This window comes from Trichoplusia ni, chromosome 2, assembly GCF_003590095.1.
Source record: "Trichoplusia ni isolate ovarian cell line Hi5 chromosome 2, tn1, whole genome shotgun sequence".
Classification (NCBI taxonomy): Eukaryota; Metazoa; Arthropoda; class Insecta; order Lepidoptera; family Noctuidae; genus Trichoplusia; species Trichoplusia ni.
Window position 1 is genome coordinate 15,078,035 of NC_039479.1, and position 24,365 is coordinate 15,102,399.

The 24,365-nt window shown below is 40.7% G+C and overlaps 2 protein-coding genes across 2 annotated transcripts in view; one reads left to right on the forward strand and one right to left on the reverse strand.

Annotated features, from left to right (window-relative positions):
* Positions 1-858: 858 nt before the first annotated feature.
* The window catches only part of LOC113508368 (LIM domain only protein 3-like), a 41,819-nt gene continuing 18,312 nt past the window's right edge, over positions 859-24,365 (reverse strand). Inside the window, exons 2-7 of the mRNA XM_026891353.1 lie at positions 13,116-13,203; positions 5,721-5,964; positions 5,486-5,611; positions 4,819-4,960; positions 3,184-3,381; positions 859-2,537 (exon numbers count right to left, since the gene is read on the reverse strand). Of these exons, the coding sequence (XP_026747154.1) occupies positions 3,214-3,381; positions 4,819-4,960; positions 5,486-5,611; positions 5,721-5,964; positions 13,116-13,161 (726 nt within the window). The 5' untranslated portion in view covers positions 13,162-13,203 and the 3' untranslated portion in view covers positions 859-2,537; positions 3,184-3,213. The remainder of the gene's footprint in view (positions 2,538-3,183; positions 3,382-4,818; positions 4,961-5,485; positions 5,612-5,720; positions 5,965-13,115; positions 13,204-24,365) is intronic.
* On the forward strand, positions 15,716-20,174 carry LOC113508367. Its single transcript, XM_026891352.1, has one exon. It carries the CDS (start codon positions 15,816-15,818, stop codon positions 20,133-20,135), a length of 4,320 nt encoding a protein of 1,439 aa, XP_026747153.1. The 5' UTR covers positions 15,716-15,815; the 3' UTR covers positions 20,136-20,174.

Genomic DNA, 24,365 nt, shown 5'->3' on the forward strand with positions numbered 1-24,365 from the left:
TTATGTAGAGCTCTCGTTTCTCAAGTCTGAACATCGAGGATGGTAAGTGCCATAATTCATTTAATGTGCGAAAACATTGTAGTTCAGAAAAAGTGTTAATATACATAACATGACTACGTAATGATCGGTTTAGTTGAAATTCCGACAAAGAGAATTAACATGGCGTGTCCATACGTTTCTACGGAAAGCGTTTACACTCACTTTTTGTTTGACAGCATAATGTATTTTTAAACGAATTTAAAAAGATGGTTGTTTCGTTGTAAATGCTTCTGGCCAATTAGCACAGTGTAGCATCCTTCGAATACCTGTGGAGTGCCTAAACACCTCCGCAGTGAGCATGAGAATTGTTTTAAGTGCTTTTCCGAGCTATATTTGATCGGCAATCAAGTTAAAAGCTTTTGTAATATAATAATGTACACTGACTTTTTAATGTACGTGTGTGGGTGTGTATGTTGTATGTGTATTGACTTAATGGATTTGGAAACTCCTTCAGTTGAGATGTTTTTGACGGTGCAACTGCACTTGAACCGCTCTTCATACTTACATAACAATTTTGTTTGTTTGCTTTTGATGTTTTTTTTTATAACTCATGACTATTAAACTTAAGTTTTAGTTTGAGGCTTTTATCTTGATTTCCGGGTGGACTCAAAAGTGTTTGGGTAGACTGACAGAAAATAAGTTATTTATATTGGCAGTCTGTAAGAGAGAAATCGACTTCAAAAAACCCGTGTTTTTACAACATAAAGATACCAATGCAAATAACAGATGAGGTCATTGAATAAAACAAATACATAATCATTAAATAAATATATTTATTTACACGTTAACGGCAAAATGAAATAATTATTCTGTCGATGTTTATGAAGTCGAAAACATTATTAAATCGGTTTATGGTAAGTATTAAAAATTTATGGAACATTTTACATTAGCCAATAGTAGGTACTAAGTAACGACAGTTCAATTTTTTACATAAATACATAATTTACCGTAGAAATCTTTATTTTACATTAAGTATTCTATATCTTAGAAAAATTTTAGCATTTATCTACATAGAGGTTCCAACTTCTTTTATCATTAAACAAAATAAAGATTTAGCATAATCATCTGTATTTTATTATCGTTACAATTTAATGCGCGAACAACATTCACTGAAGCTCTGTGGCGGAAAGAAAAACACAAACCACTTTATTGATAAACGTCATTTGTTAATAACTGCCAGGCGTCGAGTCCGCGACCAGGCTGTGCTACAAAAATAAGTGATTCTCATCGTAAATAATCACCTACGTAAGCACAAACAACGTTTATAAGTACCGTGGGTGTTCACGAAATGTTATTTAAACAGTTAAACGTTAATATTTATATTTATACAGAGGTACCTAACTAACCATTGCACCACTTCAGAGTACCAAATATATCACTATTAATCTACAATCTTAGCTCATTTGTGCTAAATAAGACTCTCTTATTTAGAAAACCCTACTACAGAAACTTATCTTTGGTAAAAACAACATTAACATACGTAACCAATCAAAAGTAAAAAATAAGTAAGAAATTACCTTCAATAAAACTTCATACCTTGTATGATAACAATATTTATGTTTAGTACATGTACATACATACAATCCATAACAATGAGATCGATTTTATCAATTAATATTTTAGTGTCTGGACCTGAATCGTTGTATCACGATAAAAAAGTACAATCGATAAACAATCCGCTCGTTCCTACCAAGGGTGGACCTATCCGGTATATCGAGCGGAATATATTACCGATAATACTCTATTCCCTAAGTAAAATTCAAAATAATGTATTCAAATAAAGACCTAAGGTTGTGGGTACGTAATGAACATTTTATCCATTGTCTTATTTATTGGTACGGGGCGTGTCTAAATTGGCTAAGCGCAAGATGTGGTACAGAATGTACAATAAAGTAGAAGCGAGAGCGCGCGCCCTACCCACGCGACGCTGCTATCTTAACATGTAAACAAGTGCTCAAATCGTATACATAATGGAAATATCGTGTTCTAACAACGTTATCGCGACTCATCCCGGACACTTTGTAAAGTGGCCACATATCCACGGCTCGTCCGTGCCGGTCGCCGCCGCCACCGTCACCGCCCGCGCGCTGCCAGCCTAATGTACTCTCGCGCAGCGTCAATAACGTATACCCAGCGACACGCGACTTAGTCTAGATCTGCACTTAGTCGACTCACAACACTAAATACCTGGCCACATCACACAGCACGTTATTATTACCTTATATCGAATACATTTTCAAGATTTCTTTACAGTCAAACTTCAGGTTCGCAAAAATGTATGAACGAAATATAAAAATAAAGCACTTCGAACTACTCTATTCTATGTAAGGTATTTTGTAGGGTGATGGCTAGTTTTGTGTGGTGAAGGAACGGAACATCACGCTAGTGTCTATAACTGTGTCGCTTGAAAGACGTTCTTCAAATGCCGAAGGTGCTCGCCCGACGCCAGGGGCTAGCAGCCAGTCTGCGCGCCTCGCCAATACTCAATGGGGCTTCACCTGCGTAACAAGTTCTTCATTATAGCAACCGATAAAGCAGAAAATATAAAGCTTCTAACTGTGTAAGCTAATGAATAAATAGAATATGATTTCTTGGTAAATATCAAGGAAATCAAGCCTTAAGTAAAGCCCACTCTAATTTAACCTAACGGCAAAGTCTGTTTCCATTGTAATAATTGGTTTTGACGACGACTCGCTATATTCTCAGTTACATCTAATAAAGCGACTAAAGATTCAAAAGCAAAGCCACTTATCTCCCTTATAAGGTTTCACCAATGGGGGAAACACCGTTTATTTCAAAAGCCCAACAGCCATTTAGAGTTCTGAATAATCAATTGTTAATTATGCGGCGAGTTTTATACGGACTATTAGGATTATTTGTCTTGTTCGAAATATTATAGATATCAACAAACAATAAGGCAATGAGATATAAATTTAATGCGATGTAAAGCTTTACTTTGGTTTCAATAAATGATACTGGAATCTTCAGCGGAGACAAGAGGATGCTTTTCGAGTAGAAAGAAACAACAACCATTGTCTACGGTTCGAATTTTGGGATACTCATATACTTAGGTGTTGCGCCTTACAAAAAATGAGATAAATTCATCAATTTTATGTTGCAAAGGATAGAGTAGTGTAGCCTTACCGGGGCGAGATGTCGGCGCTGCACCGTCGGTCATCGCGCGGCATCGCACACATCTGGGTCGGGCGGGCTGCCGTAACCGCTGGACGCGTCATCTGCGCCCACGCAGCCGGCCGCGTCCTTGTCGACCAGCGCTCCACCAGCGGCAGCGCCCCCGCCGCACCCCGCCACCCCCGCCACGTAACCACCACTAGTCGGTGACTATGAGACAAATCATTCATTAATTATACCAGATGCGTTGAATACCTACGATGATGATGGCTGCTTACAAGTAATGGCTAAGACCAACATTCTTTTGCTTTTGATTATTAATCAATTCAAAGCCACCGTCATTGATTTTCCAGTAAAAATTATTCAAAATTAAGAATCTAATTAAGACTCTTATGAATTAGTATTTTTGTTTACATGAATCAAAGAATAATCACTAGCACTCTAATTTACATTTCTCTTGTTTGGGAAACAATGATTAAATCAGGGGACTCGGGTTTAACATACTTACCGATTTGGACATGTATTAATCATTTACTCGCATTGTTAACCCGTTCTATTCAAATTGAATACAATTAAGTAGGTTATTGTATTGTTAAGGTAAGTCCTACTCTAAGCAACTATATCACGCCACGCGCGACAGTGTCCAATACTGAATTTAGTTATATTATTGTGTGTTAAAGACACGAATTTATGAAAGTTCTTAAAAATTAGAAATCCACCCGAGTAGGAATTTGTAGTCATAATAAAAACGATTCTAATGAGTAGACTGACGTCAAGGGTACTTATGTTCATCAAATTATATTTTATAATTCACTTACGCTCCGAACAGAAGACCGTGCACGCAATCAAAAAGTCGATTAGAAATGTCGCGCAGCTGAATGGGTTCCTCCACTCGCGCGACTCATAAAATGAAATAGATTCCCCCACATTCGCATTCCGACAAGCGTTCGTACGAGAAAGATTAATGATCACAAAAGAAACATAATAAAGTGGAGATAGAATCTCCCACTAACAGTGTCCTTGTGGGAGTTATTTACTCCGCCGAGTCGACTTTTTCACGTGCCCTTTATTCTGAATGGAGACGTTTGAAAAAATATATTCGTTTTCTCTTCAGTTAAATATAATCACAAACGCACTTAAGGTTCCAAAAAAAGAGATACTAATCCAAAGAATGCCATCATCATCATTTCGCCATCAAAGTTTTCATTTTTTAAATAACCGAATCTAATGTAGACGGATCAATAGCAGAGGCCGTAATAGGATGGTGTATAATGGTCTCAGTTTCCAGCTATTCCGTGAATAATAAATTAGGCAGACGAGAGCGCCACGCGACACAGCCTTGTGGTCGCTCTACTAGAATTGTACCACGTCAGCTTATGCAACGTAGCTCGCCCAGAACGAACCACGTATGGCACCAGCGTGGGAACCGACAATACGCGTTTTAGATAATTACACACCGCGCGACATTCGCTAGACGATTCCATTCAAAGAACGAAAACGGTAACGACTGCGCTTGTAAAGGACTATATTATTAGGCTGTTGACTTCAATGAATAGGGTCAATCAATAAGATGTAGCGGGATATATCGGAGCATAATGAAAGCAGTCTAGACCGCGGAGCTGAAATAGTCGTGCCATAAATATTCACCTGTAGTCCGCTCACTTGGCGGCGGATGTGCGCCAGCCCGCTGGGGTTGGCCGCCATACTGGCGAACACCAGCCTCTCCTCGTAGTCATATTCGCACAGGATCTTGTTGTCGCACAAGTAGAATCTGTCGCCGACGCAGAACCTGAAACAAAATTAGCTTTTAATATCGACAGTTGAAACAGCGGGTCCATGACCCAGTTGGCTATAATAAGAGCAGTAAAAATATACCCTTACATGATCTGAGTATCGATCTTAGTGAAAGTGTGAGTTACGTTTGTCCAATTGATAATCTTCTAATATATAAAATTCCCGTGTCACGATGTTAGTTACCGTACTCCTATGAAATGACTTAACCGATTTTTACCAAATTTTATATGCGACAATCGACTAACATCTATTTTTAATACCCCTAAGTGTTAAAGGTTGGTTACACTAAAAAAAATATTTTATTTTTTGGACGAATTTGTTTGTTTTTATTTTTTTTATAATTTTGCAACAAAAAAAATCAGCTAATCAACGTTTGCTGAGTCAGCTAGTGTGTTTATAAAAGACTATTATACTTTCTGCTAAAATAATTGTTTTTATCAACATAAGCTTTTTCACAGGTTTATGAACAGTTAACGATAAAATACGATGCTGAGTGAATCCGGGCTCAATGGTCCCTTACCTGTGATTGCACTGCTGACAGGCGAAGCATTCTAAATGGTAAACGAAACTCTTTGCTCGCATCACCATTTCGAAGGCGGGAATGACTTTGTTGCAGGCCACACAGTTGCCTGTGGCACCGAATAACCTGTTAAAAACAACAAGGCTATAAAAAAGAGATACTAACGAGTTATAAATACCGAAAGCACTTTACAAGGCTTTTAAGCGAAAAAAAGCTAATAAGTAGGTTCGATTACCTAAGGTAGTCTCTTTTGCAGAGCATGAGGTCTGCTTTGTAGTATAGTTTGGAGCCGACTTCTCCTAGACGACAGTCGCAGCATCCGCACTTCAGGCAGTCCTCGTGCCAAAACCGTTCCATCGCCTTCAGGAGGAATCTCTCGGTGATGACCTTCCCGCACTGGGCGCACAGCCGCGCGCCCCCCGTGCTCCCCGTCACAGTACTGTTGACACTAAGCCCGTACTTGTTGTCATCCTGTTGACCTGTTAACAAAGCATAAATCTCCATTAACCAACGAACATTATGGAAAGTTAATTATGTACGGCACTTATGCAGGCACGCCTTAAAGACAGAAAAGGAAAAAGTAATGGTTTGATTTAATAATTCGCTACGGTTCGTACACGCCAGTAATAATTGTCCGTAATACTCATCGTTATGGCATTAAGCTAGGCTCGATTGTTTTCTACTGTGTAATTGCGTCAATTAATTCTAGCAAAGGCGAGCCGCGTGACATGCAGTCGTTGCTCGCTGACGTCATTAAGATGCGCATACGCATTTTTCTCACACCATAAAAAAACTGCAACATTGAAACATGCGGACTCATTATGTGCATTAACAGCACCCAATAAAACTTTATGAAGCATTCGCACCATAAAAGGCTAAGCTACTATTCTTATTTCCTTTTTTAACAAGTAAATTGTTACGTGAGCATATTCTGAACGATTGTATCGCATTTAAAACGACAACGAGTACGTTGGTATAAATAAATAAAGCTTTGGCCATTTAGCAAACAATCAGTTCCAATTTATCGGCATACGGTCCACATAATAATAGTGCGTACGTCAAACCAATCAAGGATCCAATTGAAGGGGTAACTAGGTGGACATAACTCATCGCAATCGATCACTTGCGCATCGCCGCCCGCCGCCGCCGATACGTCTCGTTTATTGGAGCCAACGTCGCGACAATAAACTTAATTGGTGTTTATTAATGACGGCTCTTTAATAATAAAATAATAAAGATGGCTTACTGCCTGGACCGGGGCGTCGCTGTTTGCAATTAGCAGTACGGTATGACGCCGCCACAACACCGCAAGGGGTGCCGTCATTGAACAAATGAGCCTCCCGCAGACTCGGGAATCGGAATTAACTCGTCTAACTTCAATAGGAAGTGATTTAAGATATCATACATTGTATTGTCAACATTAGTATCGTTTAACATGCCAACTTGACGACAAAATTACCCGATGGTAAAACTAATATAATTTCCGCTAACTCTACTCAGACGCGCTCACGCGAAACGTTAAAAGCTAATCAATTCAATGTGGTTTCCCTCAATATTCTCAGAATGTGCATATGTACAAGCGTGGTAAGTTTCTTCGCGGTAAAAAGTCGTCTGTGTTTAACCCTGTTTTACCTAGAGTGATTCAAAAATCTTAGTATTTTTCCTTGGAATGCTGTGTGGAGTCGTCGACAGCGAGGCGTGCAGTTGCTGGCGTGTTTTGACCATTTCAGGTTATGCATGTTGTTAATGCCGTAATTACGGTGCAGTGCACATCGTTCTAATAGCCAGATCGATTTTATCCATTTACTAAGTAGAGCTCCTCGTTGCGGTTTTTGTTTATCTGGAGTTATGCATTTATAATCTTGTTCATCTAGTTGAGAATGTAAATGTTTTAATGACAGTCATTGAGAAGTCGTGTCTACAATTTATATAATTCCCATTCAATAAATGCGATACCAGAGCCGACTTGTACAGCTTTAACGATAGTTTCATTTGCCTCAATCAAGAAACAATAAAGTGGTATCAATAACCAGAGCTATCCGATAAATATCGGATGGTGTGAAGGCGTTTCGTATTATTTTCGTTTTATTACCTTCGGCTGGAGAGTTTGATAGGGACTTGGCTACCGTACTGCCGGCAGTATAATTTCGCCGACACAGCCGGTTGGCTGCCATCGAAGTATTAAGGCGCCGAAATGAAAAGAACCACGAAAATAGATGAAATGTAATTTATTTCATCGCTAGTGTGACAATAATGGCATACAAGTTGATACAAACTTGGGAATACTGTGCAATATACTGATAGAGTTCATTGGATACAAGTTACTGATAGACTCTTAGAGGTGTTTACTGACTTTAGATGTGATCTTAGCATAATATATGAGTCAACCCTCGAGATGGAGGGGGCAGTCAGACTTCATATAGCAAAAGATGACTTATTTAGCCATCTATAAGGGAGTGTTTGTTTTGGAGCTAACGCGACTCCCTTCGCCACATATTCCCCTCTAGCACAATATTAATTTTCCTATTTCACAACGAAATTACTTCTAAACATGAGGATCTAATTGAAATCCGTAATGGACTTACGTTCAAAAATGCTTTCTTAGCGACGAAACTCATTTCCGTTTGTTTTGGAACCCGGTAACAATGTGAGCTTGTGTTTATTACCTATTTGTACTCCACATGAGTTTGTTATTATAGGTGTGACTAACAAACGTGCCAACTACATTACAATACATTTATTTTTACAGGTTTCGGGAACAACCTGTGTTTCTTACCTTTTAAATTTCGTACAATGTTGCGCGTTCGGGTTTTACGATGTTTTGCTTGCCTGCGTTTCTCTTACTTCAAAACAAATAATTTCTAATTTAATGAGAGCCAGGTTGTAATTCTAATTAGTAAGAATCACGACCACGCCGCGTTCATTCCGTATAATTTACAATCGTTCATTACGCTCGCAATTAGCTCCATCCCCATATGCAAACGTAACATTACATTGACTATGCATCATTCTCAGAACATGATTTCTACAAGGTTTTGTTGGAAATTATCGGAACACATATTTACATAGAGATTACATCAGTAACCCTGTTATTGGTCCTGCATGATTTGACGGATAAACCCTCTTCCCTTAGAGATACGTTTTAATTGCTGTTATAGCTTAATACGAAATTTAATTTCTTTTGTTGATTATTACCAAACAACTTTACTTAATACAGCTTCAGATCTCTATTGGTCTTCTTTTTCTATTGGCTTAGATAATTACCTAATAAATCAGCTATGATAAAATCATTGATGCTAATGAAACAGACCCGTTAAGTGGACTAGTAACCAAATAACCATAATAACGTCAGCAAATAAATTAAACATACATATTTAATGAAATTTCCATCTAACGCAAACGCAATAGCTATAACAGAAACCGCTTATTCAATTTAATTATGAAAACAAATACATAATCATATGGTATAATTTAAAGCACGATACTAATGGATTTGTATAATGATTGTGGTTGCAGCTATTCTAAATGGTCATACAATTTATTTAGTTTTAGTTGCCGGTCACTCATTAAACAATGGAGTTGATTGCGTTGTTGCGATATCCATTATGCGGGACGTAATTAGATTTAACCAAATGCGGGTTTTGCATTAATAGCGATTAAAATGTAAAAAAAAAATATAACGAGCCGGATGTTCGCCCCGAATAACGTTGTTGCTAAATACGACGCTATCTATTTCACTGTGAATGTACATAATGATATTTGGGAAAGAAAGGCAACGAGAGTAGTTTTATTACATGTTGACTTAATAGACATTGCTAGAACCCTTGCCTTTGTTTATGTCATTCTTCCCTGTACTTTGTCCTTGCTATCTTTATTTGCCTCCTGCCTATCTTTCCTATGTGTACCTGTATTTCGTCGGCCAAATATTAGCCACTATTCGGTTACCTAATACTTGCTTTTTCTACCATCATGAGATCCTGTCTTGCCCAGCATGACTGGTCATGACGATTAAACCAATCTAGTCTTAGAGCCTAAATTGAGCTATCAAAATATTGAGCTAACAAGATAGGTACTCGCAGCTGTATTTTTGTACCATCATAAAGTCATTCAACGTAGATATTAAAAAGTTTTAGCTTAAACTTGTGAACTTGTTTTAGTTACACAATAGAAGTAGCTCCTAGAGTAAAAAGTATTTAAATTGGTATCTGCAAGCCTCCCAAACAAAATATATGCATGTAAGTGTGTTAATTTCATATGCAAAACTTATCTAATTAAATAAATACAACCATGCATGAGATAAAAACATTAATTAATCTAATTTGTAAGACAGCAATGCAATTAAATGTCATGGTTCTATTTATTATGGTAAAGTAATCGAACTCGTTATGGTAATTAGCGCAGAATAACGTTAAAAGGTAAATCTCGTAGTTGCCCGTGAGGCGTGAGTAACGAGGTGCAAAGGTGAAGGTGCAGACGCCTTATTAAAATTCCAACTGACCTATGGCAACGGAACGCGCCCTGCAACATGGCCCCCCCTCCCCTATTGCCGCCATCGTTAACATTTCCGTTATTAAAAAAGTACGAGACTTTGTCATCACAGAAGTTAGTTTTTTTTTAATTAAAATTATGAAATTGATATTGCTTTTACGTCGGTGCTCGCTTCCCAGCTCAACCTTGTGAAAGTTTAAATTAATTTTTGAATTAAGCCTAATGGCAGTGGTAAACGATTTCTAAGGAAAGAGTTTTTAGCAATTAAAATTTCAATTATTTGATGGCAGAAAACCGTATCTTAATTGCTTTTCATTACTGAAATAAAAAGAGACCGGCATAGCAATTTGCGAAGATTAATCAGCATCAAACGGGAAATTGTTGTCTAAACAAACAGATTTAATTATCGATGTAAATGGTTATAATTATACATAATTCCATTATTGATTAATGCATTCGATTACAAAGTATGCGTTCATGTTTTTCAAAGCAAAAACTATACTGCGTACTACTATGTATGTATGCTTGAGGAAAATTTATTTTTTACCTTTGTTTTGTTGTTTAGTTTTAACCGTGTTGCATATTCTTATTATAATATTCGTTTTTGCTTAGAGTGATAACCAGTGGCTAAATATAGACTGCATGGAGAAGTCTCAAAGAGGCATTAATTAAGGTGCAGTTTTGTTTAATTGCAAGGTCTGATTGACACCTGTGAAATTGGTGTAAAACCTTGGCAAGCCTTCTTCATCTTCATCTTAACACCAAGTGTTAACATGCGGCACATTTGCGCTAATCTACTTGAGTTTAATATTCTTTAGACACCAGACTCTCACTATTTGCACAAGCTTCCATCAAATGCCCCGAGGATCAGTAAAGCACAGCATTTAATTCTATACATAATATCATACGGCCATCATAATTCTTTTGCTGCCGCTTGTTAGTGTTGGGATCATGTAGATAAAACGGAAGTATCGATAAATTATAATGATAATTTAATTTGCTTTGGTTTGTCTTGCATTTAATCTAAATTATATCAAATATTAGGTGTCATGTTTAGTCCAAATTTTGAAATTAACTTTGATATCCATTTTTGGATTGAGTTGAATTAATTAATTGTATACGGTTAAAAATACTTCTAAACATCAGATGTCTAACTTATATCTTATGAAAAGTAAGAACTCACAAATATATGAGGCCCCTCATACAAAAATTTAAGGTTCACGCGCAAAATATGCAACGTCAACCGAATTTTACACGGTAGTCATGCCCGTCACTAAATGACACATCGTATCCTAAAACGACAATCAAACGTATACAAAGTCGAGACAATCTACGTCATAAATTATTTTCTCAGAGAAAGGCTCCGGGCGAAACTTAAGCCTGACATAAGTGGGCAATAAACTTCAGCCAATTTGGAGATTCGCATCTGGAGGCTCTTATTAAAGCCCGAAAGTTAGTCCTTTTCATCCATCACTCGTAATACGTGTGTGAGTTATTGTATGAAAAATTGAAGAATAAATTGAGTCGCTGCAGCAGCGGCGAGACATAAATCCCAACTGAGCCCTCAATATTGTTTTAAAGGGGAAGTGGCCATAAATTTTATCAGGGCCGCCCAGAGCAGCCGCGGGCGCCGCGCGAGCCGCTCCCGCCACGCTGCCGTGCCGCCGCTCCGCCGACCTCCCGCACTGTCTCCGCAATTTTCCGCCGTTGCCCGTACTGCATTTGATGCTCATGTGAATTTGTTTTGTTATTTCTGAAGAAATTGAAATCTTCCTCATGGATAACTACGTTATCGTGAAATATGAGGTAATAACCACGTGCACGAAATTGGCCAATGCGGCAATCTCTGCACTGGCGCTAGTAAATCGACAAACCGTGACGTGTTTACACTATATACTTAGTATTTAATGTTCTACTAGGAGCACATTACACTTCGCCAATAGCTTTCTTATATTTATTTCCAACTAGTTCTTTTTAAAAAGATAACTATTGGAACTAAGTACCGTAAGATCTTGAGTACAATCTTCATCAATACTTAAAAATTTGCTGTTATGTGATAAATGCTGCCAAATTTACAATGCATCCAGTCAATGTCTCAGATAAAACGATATTTGAAAACTATGCATAAAATAAAATATTGGATAACACCTAAGTACTTAATAAAACAAAAACTTTGTCTGCAGAAATCTCCACACCAACCGACCACCACTCATCTTACGTCACATAGTGGTCCTTCATCTCAACAACATTTCCAAAACTTCTAACTAGATTATTCAAATTGACTTCATCGAATATCTTGTATTTATTAATACACGAATAGGTATTTTATTTTATTAAGAAAAAGCATCAAATCTGAGGATACAAATTTATTTTTCATTTTACAGCAGCCGTTCAAAAAATAGACTACAATCAGCAATACTGGAGAAACATACCTACCCCGTCCAAGTTTGTGGGGCACAATAAAAAATCGCTTATTTTTATCAATACGATCTGGGTGTCGGACATTTCGCATAAATGTGATATTGCAATATCGTTCGTCCCCTTTTTAATATCGCGACGGACGGCACTGGGCGGTTTATGGCACAACCCTTCCCGCGTTTTATTCGCGACCTGTTTGTCCTAATATTATGAAAAAATTGACGTCAGCAAAACAGAAACGTCTTGGCTGCTTATATTTTTTCTTGTTCCTTGATTTACTTTTTGCGCCCTACTCTTTAACTAAAGTTGTTTTACAAGAGATAACAATTTTAATATTTCACACGTTCAAGAAGTTCGGTGACTATCAAATACCTCATTTAAGGTAAATAAATAAATGCGTCGTAAATAAAAAAAGTCGCTTTTTGAGAGTAATTGTGAATACTCCATGTATAAATAAATGGATCTGTCACATAAACACGACATCTTATCGCAATGCATTAAACATAATTTTAATTATCGAACACAGTTGAAGTACCTCGACCTTTTTAAGCCGTCTTTACCTTTAAAAGGAATAAAGAAAGCATATTGCTAACATTCCTTCGTCTTCGTACGGACCTCATACTTTTTGATGGTAAAATGTCTTTTAGACTTTATATTACTTGCGTATTATTCAAATATACTAATTTAGAGAGTTCTTAACTTAAAGTAGAAAGTGAATACTTACTGTTGGCGTTATCGGGCTTGTGCATGGCCGGAGGGTCTCGAATCATGGCGATATCGTCACTCGCACATTACACACCAAAAGTTGTTTCCTGAAACAATTAATAAAATCAGTTTATTCACAATATAACACTGGTCACTACGAACCGCTGGCAAAGCTTTTCATATTTGCAGAAGGATTAAAGATTTATAACTGTGTATGACATTTGTGAATATTAAGTACTGCAGATAACTTATTTTACACATTATTAAAAAGGTTTAAAATGCACTTGAATTCGCCGTAAGATGACTCTTGGATGAAATAAAACACGTCGTGAAAACCAGATAAAAATCAAGCTTTAAGAAATAAGTTATTTTTAATTATAAAATATTGGCGACAGGTGGTCTTGGTCAGATTGTCTCGTTTCGGCGCGATTTAAAAAGTCTACATTCGATAAGCAATGAAACTAAAAGCAATCCAAAACATAATGTGTAACAAAATCCACTTTATAAGCAAAGCGAAATGCTCCGAAAATGCTGGAAAATCTATTTCCCTAAAATGAAGTACTCGTAAGAGCTGATTTGACTACTTTAGAATATAGAAAGACATTCAAAGCCAATGGATATTCGATATGGTTCCAGATTATTTTCTGAGCTGAGTTCTTAACCCAAGCACCACTAAATAAATAATGAGACGCTACGAGAAAATCAAGACTCAAACTCGCTAAGCATAGTTTGGTGTCTCTTATGTCCAAGCTTCACCAACATCGGAGTTGTATAAGATGTCCTTATTTACAAAGAATTCACCCAGAGCTAGAAGGAAGGTAATACACTGAGAGCGGGCCCCTGCAGCACGCGTCTAGCTACGAAACCTCATTAGAATAAACGATATCCTCTCCTTACGTCCACTCCGCGAGACCTTATTACTCCGACAAACTGCCGTCAAACGGTACCAACCAAGTAACGAGCATTCTATCTAAAATGGGCTCTATACACTACAAACTTCAGCTCCTTTTGCAATAACCAAACACAACTGGAGCTTCACATAATAATTTTCTGTCTTAGAAATACGCTGTAGAGTCGAATTTCAAATGTAACATGAATAACAAACGCACTATCTGGCAGTATTATTCCGTGAAGGTTGAGACGTCCAAGCAGAGCTGTAAATTGAAACTTGGGGAGGCACTAATATCTCCCGCGGCTTGTCTTGTGTGCATATTGAATGTCATTAATTTTCAAACTTCGGAAAAGGAGAAAATCTCATAATTTTATGTAACGCGAACAGCAATTTCTTTGGGCTAAGACTTTTAACGAACTGCTTTGAATCAAATAACCTTAAATATGTAACAAATTGTAAGATCATATAAAACACATTTATTAAAATAAAACGGTTACAATAGCCGGTTAAATAAGTAGGGATAGCTCGTAAATAAACTAAATGAACTAGGAACGCGCTCACTAACGTCGGAAGACGCTTCTTTATCATCTGGGCCAGTGGTAACCATGAAACGATTCATCTTACGAATACTTTAAAACGATTTATCGACATCCGGCGCCGGCGCAGCCAACATCTTTAATATATTTAATAGACAATATCTACTAATGTATCGATGTTGTATGCTTCTGACGATGCAAACTGAAATAAAAATAATAAACAACTAACATCGATTTAATGGAAGTGTTTTATTTTGTATCAGCAGTATGCAAATAGCTTTTATTAGAGTCAAAGAAAATAAACTATGCTTCTTGTTAGCGACGATGACAACTACGTACACCTAAATTAAGTATGTTATAGTTTTTGTTTGATTAACGTTTCAAGTTTCTTAAAGTTAATGAGTTTGTTTACGTTTGCAATCAGTTATAGGTGTACGTAGGTATATATTGAAACATTGTTTATGTTATGTTAAGGTTTGTTTGCAAATGTTTAGGACTATATGATGTGTGCTAGGGACTTAGACTATGGTTAAGAACTAAGATTTAGTTACCTAAGTGTTGTCCATTTACTATTTAACCCTGAAAAACCTAGAAATAGGTTTTATTTAGAAACAATTATTGATAGGAGTTGTTTCATAAGTACCCGCAATTATTTAGAATTTGTTGTAACTAACTCTCGGTAGGTGGCGACGCACGTAGATTAGTTTTAAAAGTACCTACATAAAATTCACTTTTTAGTTACCGATTCTGTCACAGGGGGCAGCACCATGTTGTTGTCATGATTAAGGTGCGGGTTTTTGCAATTATCTTTATTTTAAGACATTATTTTATGTAAATAAAGGTATAAGGATAGGGTTAAATAGGGTAAAAAGGTCTAGAACATTTGTAAGGGACGCCTAACTGCCGGGATAAGCCTCTGGAAGGGTTTCTTGCCGGCCAGCGCGGGAACGCGGCACGCCATGATTGGCTGGCGCCAAATACGCGCCCCCGTGATTGGTCGGCAGTCACTATAAATAGAGGGCCCTCCCGGCGGTTAGGCATTCCACATCCAGTGAGCATCCGGAAAGGAACCTTGGAAGACTAGGAAGACTAGGAAGCCTAGAAATACTGGGGACAATAAAGAACTATGTAAGTACTGCACAATTATCTTTTACTGCGTTGAACCCCTGCTTCTTTGTATCCCGCCAGTGCCCGGTCCGAACCCATTGGTCCAACGGACCAACCACAAATACAGTCCACTCGCTGGCAACATTTTTTGGTCCTTCGAGCCGGATTGGGTTATAATACGAAGATGCCAAATACAAGATCGGGTTCGACGCAGTCTAAGACTGCAGGAAATAGTTCGTCGTCGGATTGGAGTATGAACACTCCGAGCGATACTGCAAGTATCGCAAGTAGGTCGACGCTCACGAAGAGAACGCCGACAACAAGCCTGAAGGGAAGTCAGGCTCCCGTACCCCAGTCCAAGGACGCCACCAGGAGGGAATCAAGGTCAGCAGAGGCGGTGCGCCCCGCCCCCCTGACACACGCCGCCGCGAAAGAAGTTGAAGATTCAAACCCCGCACGTCAAGAAGGCAGTCATACCACGCTACAGAATCCAAATCGAAGCGTTGGAATCAGGACGTCGTCGAGAGAAGGGACTCTGCAGCAGCCTGATCCTGGGAACCCGGCCCGGGACAGGGACACAATGTCTGCTCGCTCTTCGCATAGGAAGAGAGCAGAAGCGCAAGCAAGATTGACTGTGGCGTTACGGGAGCAAGAAATGGCGGAAGCACGACTAAGAGTGGCGCAAGCACAACTAGAGCTTGTCGCCGTTGAGTCGGAAGATGAAGATGAAGATGGAGCTGGTGAAGAAATATACGAGCGAACTCATGAAGTGGAACAGTGGTTCATCCAAACCAGCGCCGGGTCAAGCAAGGCACAGAGGCCGGTCGAGTCACAAGATAAGAAGAGCGACATTCAGAAGCTGGCAGAAGCAATAGGCAAGCTGTCCAGGAATTCGCGTGACGTCATCGCGCCGAAGTACATCGAACTTCCTTACTTCAATGGAGCCTGTGAAGAATGGTTGGCGTTCAGAAGGACGTATGAAGATACGGCTGCCTCCTTCAGCGCCGCACAGAACCTGGCTCGCCTCAGAAGAGCCATACAGGGGAAAGCGAAAGAAGCAGTTCAGAGTTTACTGTTTACCGCTGAGAAGCCACATGAAGTAATCAAGGGATTGGAATCAAGATTTGGAAGACCTGGTGCACTGGCTTTAGCTGAGTTGGAAAAACTGAAGAACTTGTCGAAAGTGAGCGAAAGTCTTGGCGAGATCTGCGTGTTTGCAAGTCGAGTCAAGAACGCCATCGAGACAATCAAGGCTTTGAAGAAACCTCAGTACCTCAGCTCGCCTGAAACATTGAAGGCTATTGTAGACAAGATGCCACCTACCATGAAGTTTCGTTGGTTCGCATATCATAGGGGTCGGAGAGATGAAGACATTCAGGAACTTTTACTCATTGAAGAATTCCTGGATATTGAAGCCGACATGTGTGGGGACTTTGCCCCGCCTGAAGTTCCATCTGAGAAGAAGTGTTCAAGAAGACCTGTACACACTGTACAAGAAGAGTCTCAAGATAAGAAGTTTAAGAAGTCGTGTCCCGTTTGCGAAGAGGAACATTTTGCAACAGAGTGCAAGAAGTTCGAAGAAGCGTCGATTGATAAGAAATGGGACATCATCAAGAAAGCGAAGATTTGTTTCAAGTGTCTTCGCTTCAAGCACTTAAGAAGCAACTGTAAAGCGCCTGTCTGCAGGAAGTGTCGAAGATGGCATCACACTATCTTACACTCGGACAAGCCAGAAGTACAGAAGTCAAGCAAGGAAGGCGCATCAGAAGAGAAAGTCGCCTCAGTCCACAACAATAACGATGAAGACAGAGCATATTTGAAGATTGTTCCGGTGCAACTCTACGGGCCCAAGGGACAAGTTCGTGTGCACGCGTTGTTGGACGAAGGGTCGACCGTCACTCTCTTAGACGCGTCGATAGCCGAGAAGATTGGAGCTGCAGGAAGTCGCGAAGCACTCACAATCGAAACCGTCGGCGGGAAGGTCATAAGGAAAGATAGCTCACAGAAGATCAACTTGAAGATTAAGGGGGTTCACAGAAGGGATAAGAAGACTATCACTGTTAGAACCATCGACGATCTGAAGCTATCTGAACAAAGGGTCAACAGCAGCACTGTAAAGAATTGCCTACACTTGAAGGCAATTGAAAGGCAGTTGCTCTACGACGCAGAGCGACCGAAGTTGTTGATTGGGCAAGATAATTGGGGACTCATAGTCACAAGAAGACTGAAGAAGGGCAAGCCAACTGAACCCGTAGCCTCACTCACACACTTAGGGTGGGTGCTACATGGGTGTGAAACCGGATCGAACGCCGTAGTCAACTTCACGCACTACGGCAGGGCAACGTCAGAAGCTGAAGACATTGAAGAAGTCGTCCGGGAACATTTCCAGTTAGAGTCTCTGGGGATTCAAAATCGACTGCCATCAAACGACAGCGATAGAAGAGCATTGGAAACCTTAGAGAAAACAACGAAGCGACTACCAAGCGGTCAATTCGAAGCAGGCCTCTTATGGAAGAAGGAAGGCGAGACCCTACCCAACAACTGCAATCAAGCGTTTCGTCGCCTGGTCAACATAGAGAAGAAGCTGGATCGTGGAGAAGATGTCAAGGAATATTATGAGATGCAGATCCAGACTTTAATAGAAAATGGTTACACCGAGAAGGCCCCTGTAACCACCACTAAGGGGAAAACATTCTACTTACCTCACTTCGCCGTCGTACACCCGGTCAAGAGGAAGCCAAGAATTGTTTTCGACACAGCAGCCAAGTATGAAGGAAGAAGCCTCAACAACGCATTGCTAGCAGGACCTGACTTGCTGCAGTCGCTATTTGGGGTGCTACTGCGCTTTAGAGAAGGCCCAGTGGCAGTCATGGCTGACATACAAGACATGTTTCTTCGTGTCAAAGTTAAGGAAGAAGACCGGGATTGCTTAAGGTTCCTCTGGAGGGGAAGCAGAAGAACAGGCAAACCGGAAGAGTACAGGATGTCGTCGATAATATTTGGAGCAGCGTCATCACCTGCGATAGCAATATACGTGATGAATAAGAACGCAGAAGACTTCAAGATCACGCACCCTGAAGCTGTGAAGGCAATTAGAAGAAATCACTACATGGATGATTATCTTCAAAGTTTCTCGTCAACCGCCGAAGCAGAGAAAATTTCAAGAGAAGTTAAAGAAATTCATACAAAGGCAAGAACTCCTCTTGAAAATGCAAGTAAATTGAAGAAAATAGACGTGTACATCGGTGACGAAGGAATCATAAAGCTACGAAGTAGAACTATGAAGTTTCGCGACGGAGGAGTAAGAAAAATGAACCCTGTCATCTTGGATGGAAGGCAGAGAATCGCGCAACTTATCATAAGAAGCTATCATGAGAAGTTTCTACACGGTAACACAGCGACCGTGATGAACGAGGTCCGACAGAAGTATTGGATTCTCGGTTTAAGGGCAACATTGCAGGCAGTACCACACGGCTGCCAATGGTGCAAACTAAGGAAGAGTACACCCGCCATACCGCCGGCGGGCGACCTGCCGAGCGAGCGGCTGCAACATCATCAGTTCCCGTTCGCTTGTACGGCAGTCGACTATTTCGGGCCGATGCAAGTAACGATCGGCAGGAAAGTCGAGAAGCGGTGGGTGGCATTGTTCACCTGCCTCACCACCAGGGCTGTTCACCTGGAGTTGGCGCCATCTCTCAGTGCCAGCTCCATGATTATGGCCCTGCGACGGATGGCGGCAAGAAGAGGGACTCCAAGAACGTTGTTCAGCGACAACGGCACGAACTTCGTCGGGGCGAACAAAGAATTGGAGGCGGCCGCACTTGAAAAGGGAATCAAGTGGAAGTTTATTCCCCCGGGCAGCCCAAACATGGGAGGCGCCTGGGAGAGGCTCGTGCGCACCGTGAAGACGGCGTTGGCGGTGGTGCTCAACGAAAGGAGCCCACCAGAAGAGGTGCTCCACACGCTGATGACTGAGGTCGAACACATCGTGAACTCAAGACCTCTCACCCCAGTCAGCATGGACCCCAACGATGCAGAAAGTTTGACCCCAAATCACTTCCTGCTGGGGAGATCGTGCGGAGCAATGGCGCCGGCAGAGTTCGAGGACACCGAGCCGGTCGGCAAAGCAACCTGGAGAACAGCGCAAAGGCTCGCCGACCACTTTTGGAGACGGTGGGTGAAAGAGTACCTGCCGCTCCTCATGCCGCGGAAAATCGACGGGCGAACAACCGTCGACCCCAAAGAAGGCGACGTCGTATTGATAGTCGACGCCGCGCTACCCCGCAACTCGTGGCCTCGAGGTGAAGTTATCAAAGTCTACCCCGGGCCAGATGGAAGAACGAGAGTACTGGACGTGCGGACATCAGGAGGAGTGCTGCGCCGGCCAACCAGAAGGGTCGTCGTGCTCGTGCCTGCAGCAGCATCGTCGCATCCAGAGGACGGCGTGCTACGCACCGCGGGGGAGAATGTTAGCGACGATGACAACTACGTACACCTAAATTAAGTATGTTATAGTTTTTGTTTGATTAACGTTTCAAGTTTCTTAAAGTTAATGAGTTTGTTTACGTTTGCAATCAGTTATAGGTGTACGTAGGTATATATTGAAACATTGTTTATGTTATGTTAAGGTTTGTTTGCAAATGTTTAGGACTATATGATGTGTGCTAGGGACTTAGACTATGGTTAAGAACTAAGATTTAGTTACCTAAGTGTTGTCCATTTACTATTTAACCCTGAAAAACCTAGAAATAGGTTTTATTTAGAAACAATTATTGATAGGAGTTGTTTCATAAGTACCCGCAATTATTTAGAATTTGTTGTAACTAACTCTCGGTAGGTGGCGACGCACGTAGATTAGTTTTAAAAGTACCTACATAAAATTCACTTTTTAGTTACCGATTCTGTCACAGGGGGCAGCACCATGTTGTTGTCATGATTAAGGTGCGGGTTTTTGCAATTATCTTTATTTTAAGACATTATTTTATGTAAATAAAGGTATAAGGATAGGGTTAAATAGGGTAAAAAGGTCTAGAACATTTGTAAGGGACGCCTAACTGCCGGGATAAGCCTCTGGAAGGGTTTCTTGCCGGCCAGCGCGGGAACGCGGCACGCCATGATTGGCTGGCGCCAAATACGCGCCCCCGTGATTGGTCGGCAGTCACTATAAATAGAGGGCCCTCCCGGCGGTTAGGCATTCCACATCCAGTGAGCATCCGGAAAGGAACCTTGGAAGACTAGGAAGACTAGGAAGCCTAGAAATACTGGGGACAATAAAGAACTATGTAAGTACTGCACAATTATCTTTTACTGCGTTGAACCCCTGCTTCTTTGTATCCCGCCAGTGCCCGGTCCGAACCCATTGGTCCAACGGACCAACCACAAATACAGTCCACTCGCTGTAACACTTCTAAAATGCGGGTATTGCATGTTACCCCTGCCATGAAGCTAATAAAATGGGTTAGCAATGTAGTCGTCATTGATAAGTTTTAATTTAAATATTTTACCCTTATGTCGAAATGGTAAGTTCCCATTAAATTAATGTTAAAGTTGCAACCTATTTTACTTTAATTGATTTACTCGTAAATCCATGAAGCAGCAGTGGCGTCCGTTAGATTTTTGTTGTGGATATGGGCATTACAGTTGAATACCGACACAAATATCTTTAAATTTATTTCTGCATTGATATTTTTGCACAAATCAAATACATAATAAAAAACACAATTTATCTATTTTGTACTGTCTGTGTATCTCTTCGTATATTTTATAAGGATGTCAGTAATAGTCAGTATCCATTAAATAGTGTATCACAAAATATTGAAAATAAAACGTCATATGTCAAAAATATCATCGACAACACGTATAAAATAAAACAGAATATGCTATCAAACTCGAGTGGAATGAAAAAATTTTATAACCGCATCGAAATTCCCATCAGCACCTGTTACAAAGGCGGCTATCAAATTACCCGCGACATATCCGCGGAGCGCGCCGGAGCGAGCACGCCTCCATCCATAAATACGGTATTCGTTATGCATTTCTCATATTCATGAATCCGTTTTATTGGCCCCAATAAAATATGAACATCTCAGAATGGATATGAGAGAGCGGGCAAATCTAATATGGATTGCTGTGCGCCGGATTCGGTCCGATCGACGGGTGGGGACGGACATCTGCGCCGCGGGCTCCGGCACGGGCCTCTTCGTACATCCAATGTGCCGTCTATCTTAGAGAACTAACTAAAATAATCCACGTTTTCACAAAGACTACTTTATGATGTCGCAAACAGTCGTATCTTGCCGACTTACGTGACAACAATCACACAATGAATGTTCTATCCCCGCGGTAATCTGTCGCTACATGTAGTGTGAGACTGACTAACGATCCTCAGGGTAGCGCCTTACATATAATACGAATTTAAAGGACTTTGCCCCACTAAACCACCTGAAGAAAGGGCAGTACTCCGTTGACGTGTCAAAAATTCAACAGAGTGCCGGGATAAGTGGAATGGATGACGGCGTCGCACCGGATAAAATATTCTACGTCAAATCGTACGTCACTGGCCCTCGACTTGTTCTCGCCGGGAGTACTTCGCGGAAGTCGATTATTTATTCGCTTTTACGTCAGCTATAACACGGCTCTTTTGTGCCCTTTTCGATTTATATGCGCCCATCGGAGTGTTTTATAATTCGAGAGAAAGCCACACCGTGTAGAAGCTAATTTTATACATTCTTTCGTCAGATGGGCATTAAAAGAATATCTGAATATGTATATACAACGACCTGTGTTGTCTCACAGTATATTTAATTACATAATCACGAACGTCGACAAACATTAATTGATGTACTCTAGCACCACAAAAGGTATCCATTATGTCGCTAACAGCCGTTAGGGATGTGCGGAAGGAACCCATTTGTGCACTTTGTTGGACGAGGGCGAGTAGAAGCTTACTATCAGCAGGTAGGTCCATTATGATTACGTTATCAAAGCGATCAATTAAGCAGCATTACGTTAAAATTCACCCCAGCCATCAATTACGTGGCAGCCGACCGTCGCGTCGTCAAACACTACGCGAGGCGAAACATGGACCTACCCGTTGATCCAACCACTCTAATATCCCTTTGGATCGAGATATTCTAACACAGATATTTCGTTAAATGGATATGGTAGCTATAATCCCTGCTCTTCTCGTCATGAATATATCCAGCAAATCAAAACCATTTTAATGCATGAACGTAATCTATTACACTCCCTTCTGACTCTGCGCTGATCGAATTCATTATTCACCGGAGAAGAGCAATTAAAGCTCCACTAATCAATCTCAAACTTCAGGCTGAGCTGAACTCTAATCAAGAAAACTCCTATTCTGTGAAAGCTTTTCGAACAAAATTTAACTTAATTAAAAATGTAAATTAAATTCCTAGTCGCTTCCACAAGCATGACGTCGCCGGGCCGCGTGCGCCCCGCGCCGAGCGCTCGGGGCTTTTGATTGCAGCTAAAAGGTTTGGGATTAGTGCGCGAAAGAGCTTTCAGTGCATTTGTAGAGCTTTTAAGTGGGAAGCTTTCGCTTAAGACACTTACATACAATGTAAATTTTATGTAGATACCTTGTGAGTGTATCTTAGCAACTTTTAAAACATTCGTGCTTTTTAATGCTCTAGCTAGAATAAAGGGAAATTTTGATAAATGTTATAAGTAGACTAGACAAAAGGGAATAATCGCTAATTTAGTTTGTTTTGAAAGTGTGTATCTGCAGACAAACAGCGCTAAGCGAAGGGGTTGTGGGGTGTCTGGGGGCGGCCAGAGGGAGCGCGGCTCTGACCAAGGAAGTTCGGTGTCCGGAAATAAACCGCCCGTAAAATTGTCAATTCCGAGGGAGCGCCGGCGCCTGGGCCCGACAATTTTGAAGCGTGCGGTTCAACCGGCCCGCTGAGCTTCGTCCCGATTCAATGTTTAAAAGGCATCTCATGTCAGCACTTTATTTTGATTTCACTATAACTTTACCATCAAGTAGGTTAAGTACCGAAGTACAGACATGAAAAACATTAGTCTTTGCTGGCGAATTCAGAATTAAGAAGATGTAAGTAAATACTCTTAAAATGTAGAGTACGTATTGCTGCGCTCGCTCTACACGTCAGCAAAATGCGCATTGCCATCTGGGTGTGCGCCAAAACAATCACTGTTATTCAGTACTTAGCTGTGCGATACAGTAAATTACACAACATTGTTTCACAGTCATTAATTCAGCGATTTCACGATTAAAATTTAATTACATCCAACTGTCGGTACACAGAGTCATCAGATAAAGTCTAGATTGAAAAATGGTTAAAAGCGTTAGGGAGACATGTAAAAGAAAATTGGGCGAGATATATCGCGAGTAGCACACGCAGATAACACACGCATAACCCATCCAATCACAAGGAGCAGCGAGCAGAAAGCTTATTATCGGGACGCGGCGTTGCGTCACTCGGGTAATGAGGAGAGCGGGACGCGATCCTCCGGACACGGGACGGACGCGGGACGACGCGCGCCGGACCCACTGCACACGTGCACCCATCCGACGATACAACCCTCGCGCTTTTTGAACTGAGATCATCGCGACGCTCATCCGTGAAATTGATTCTCGAGAAAAGGAAAGACTAAAAGATAAATAAAAAGGAAATAGGAAAACACAAGCTAAGATTTGGCGTGAAATTGTTTTTCAGCAGCCGGGCGCGCCGCGCGCCGCCGACGAGGC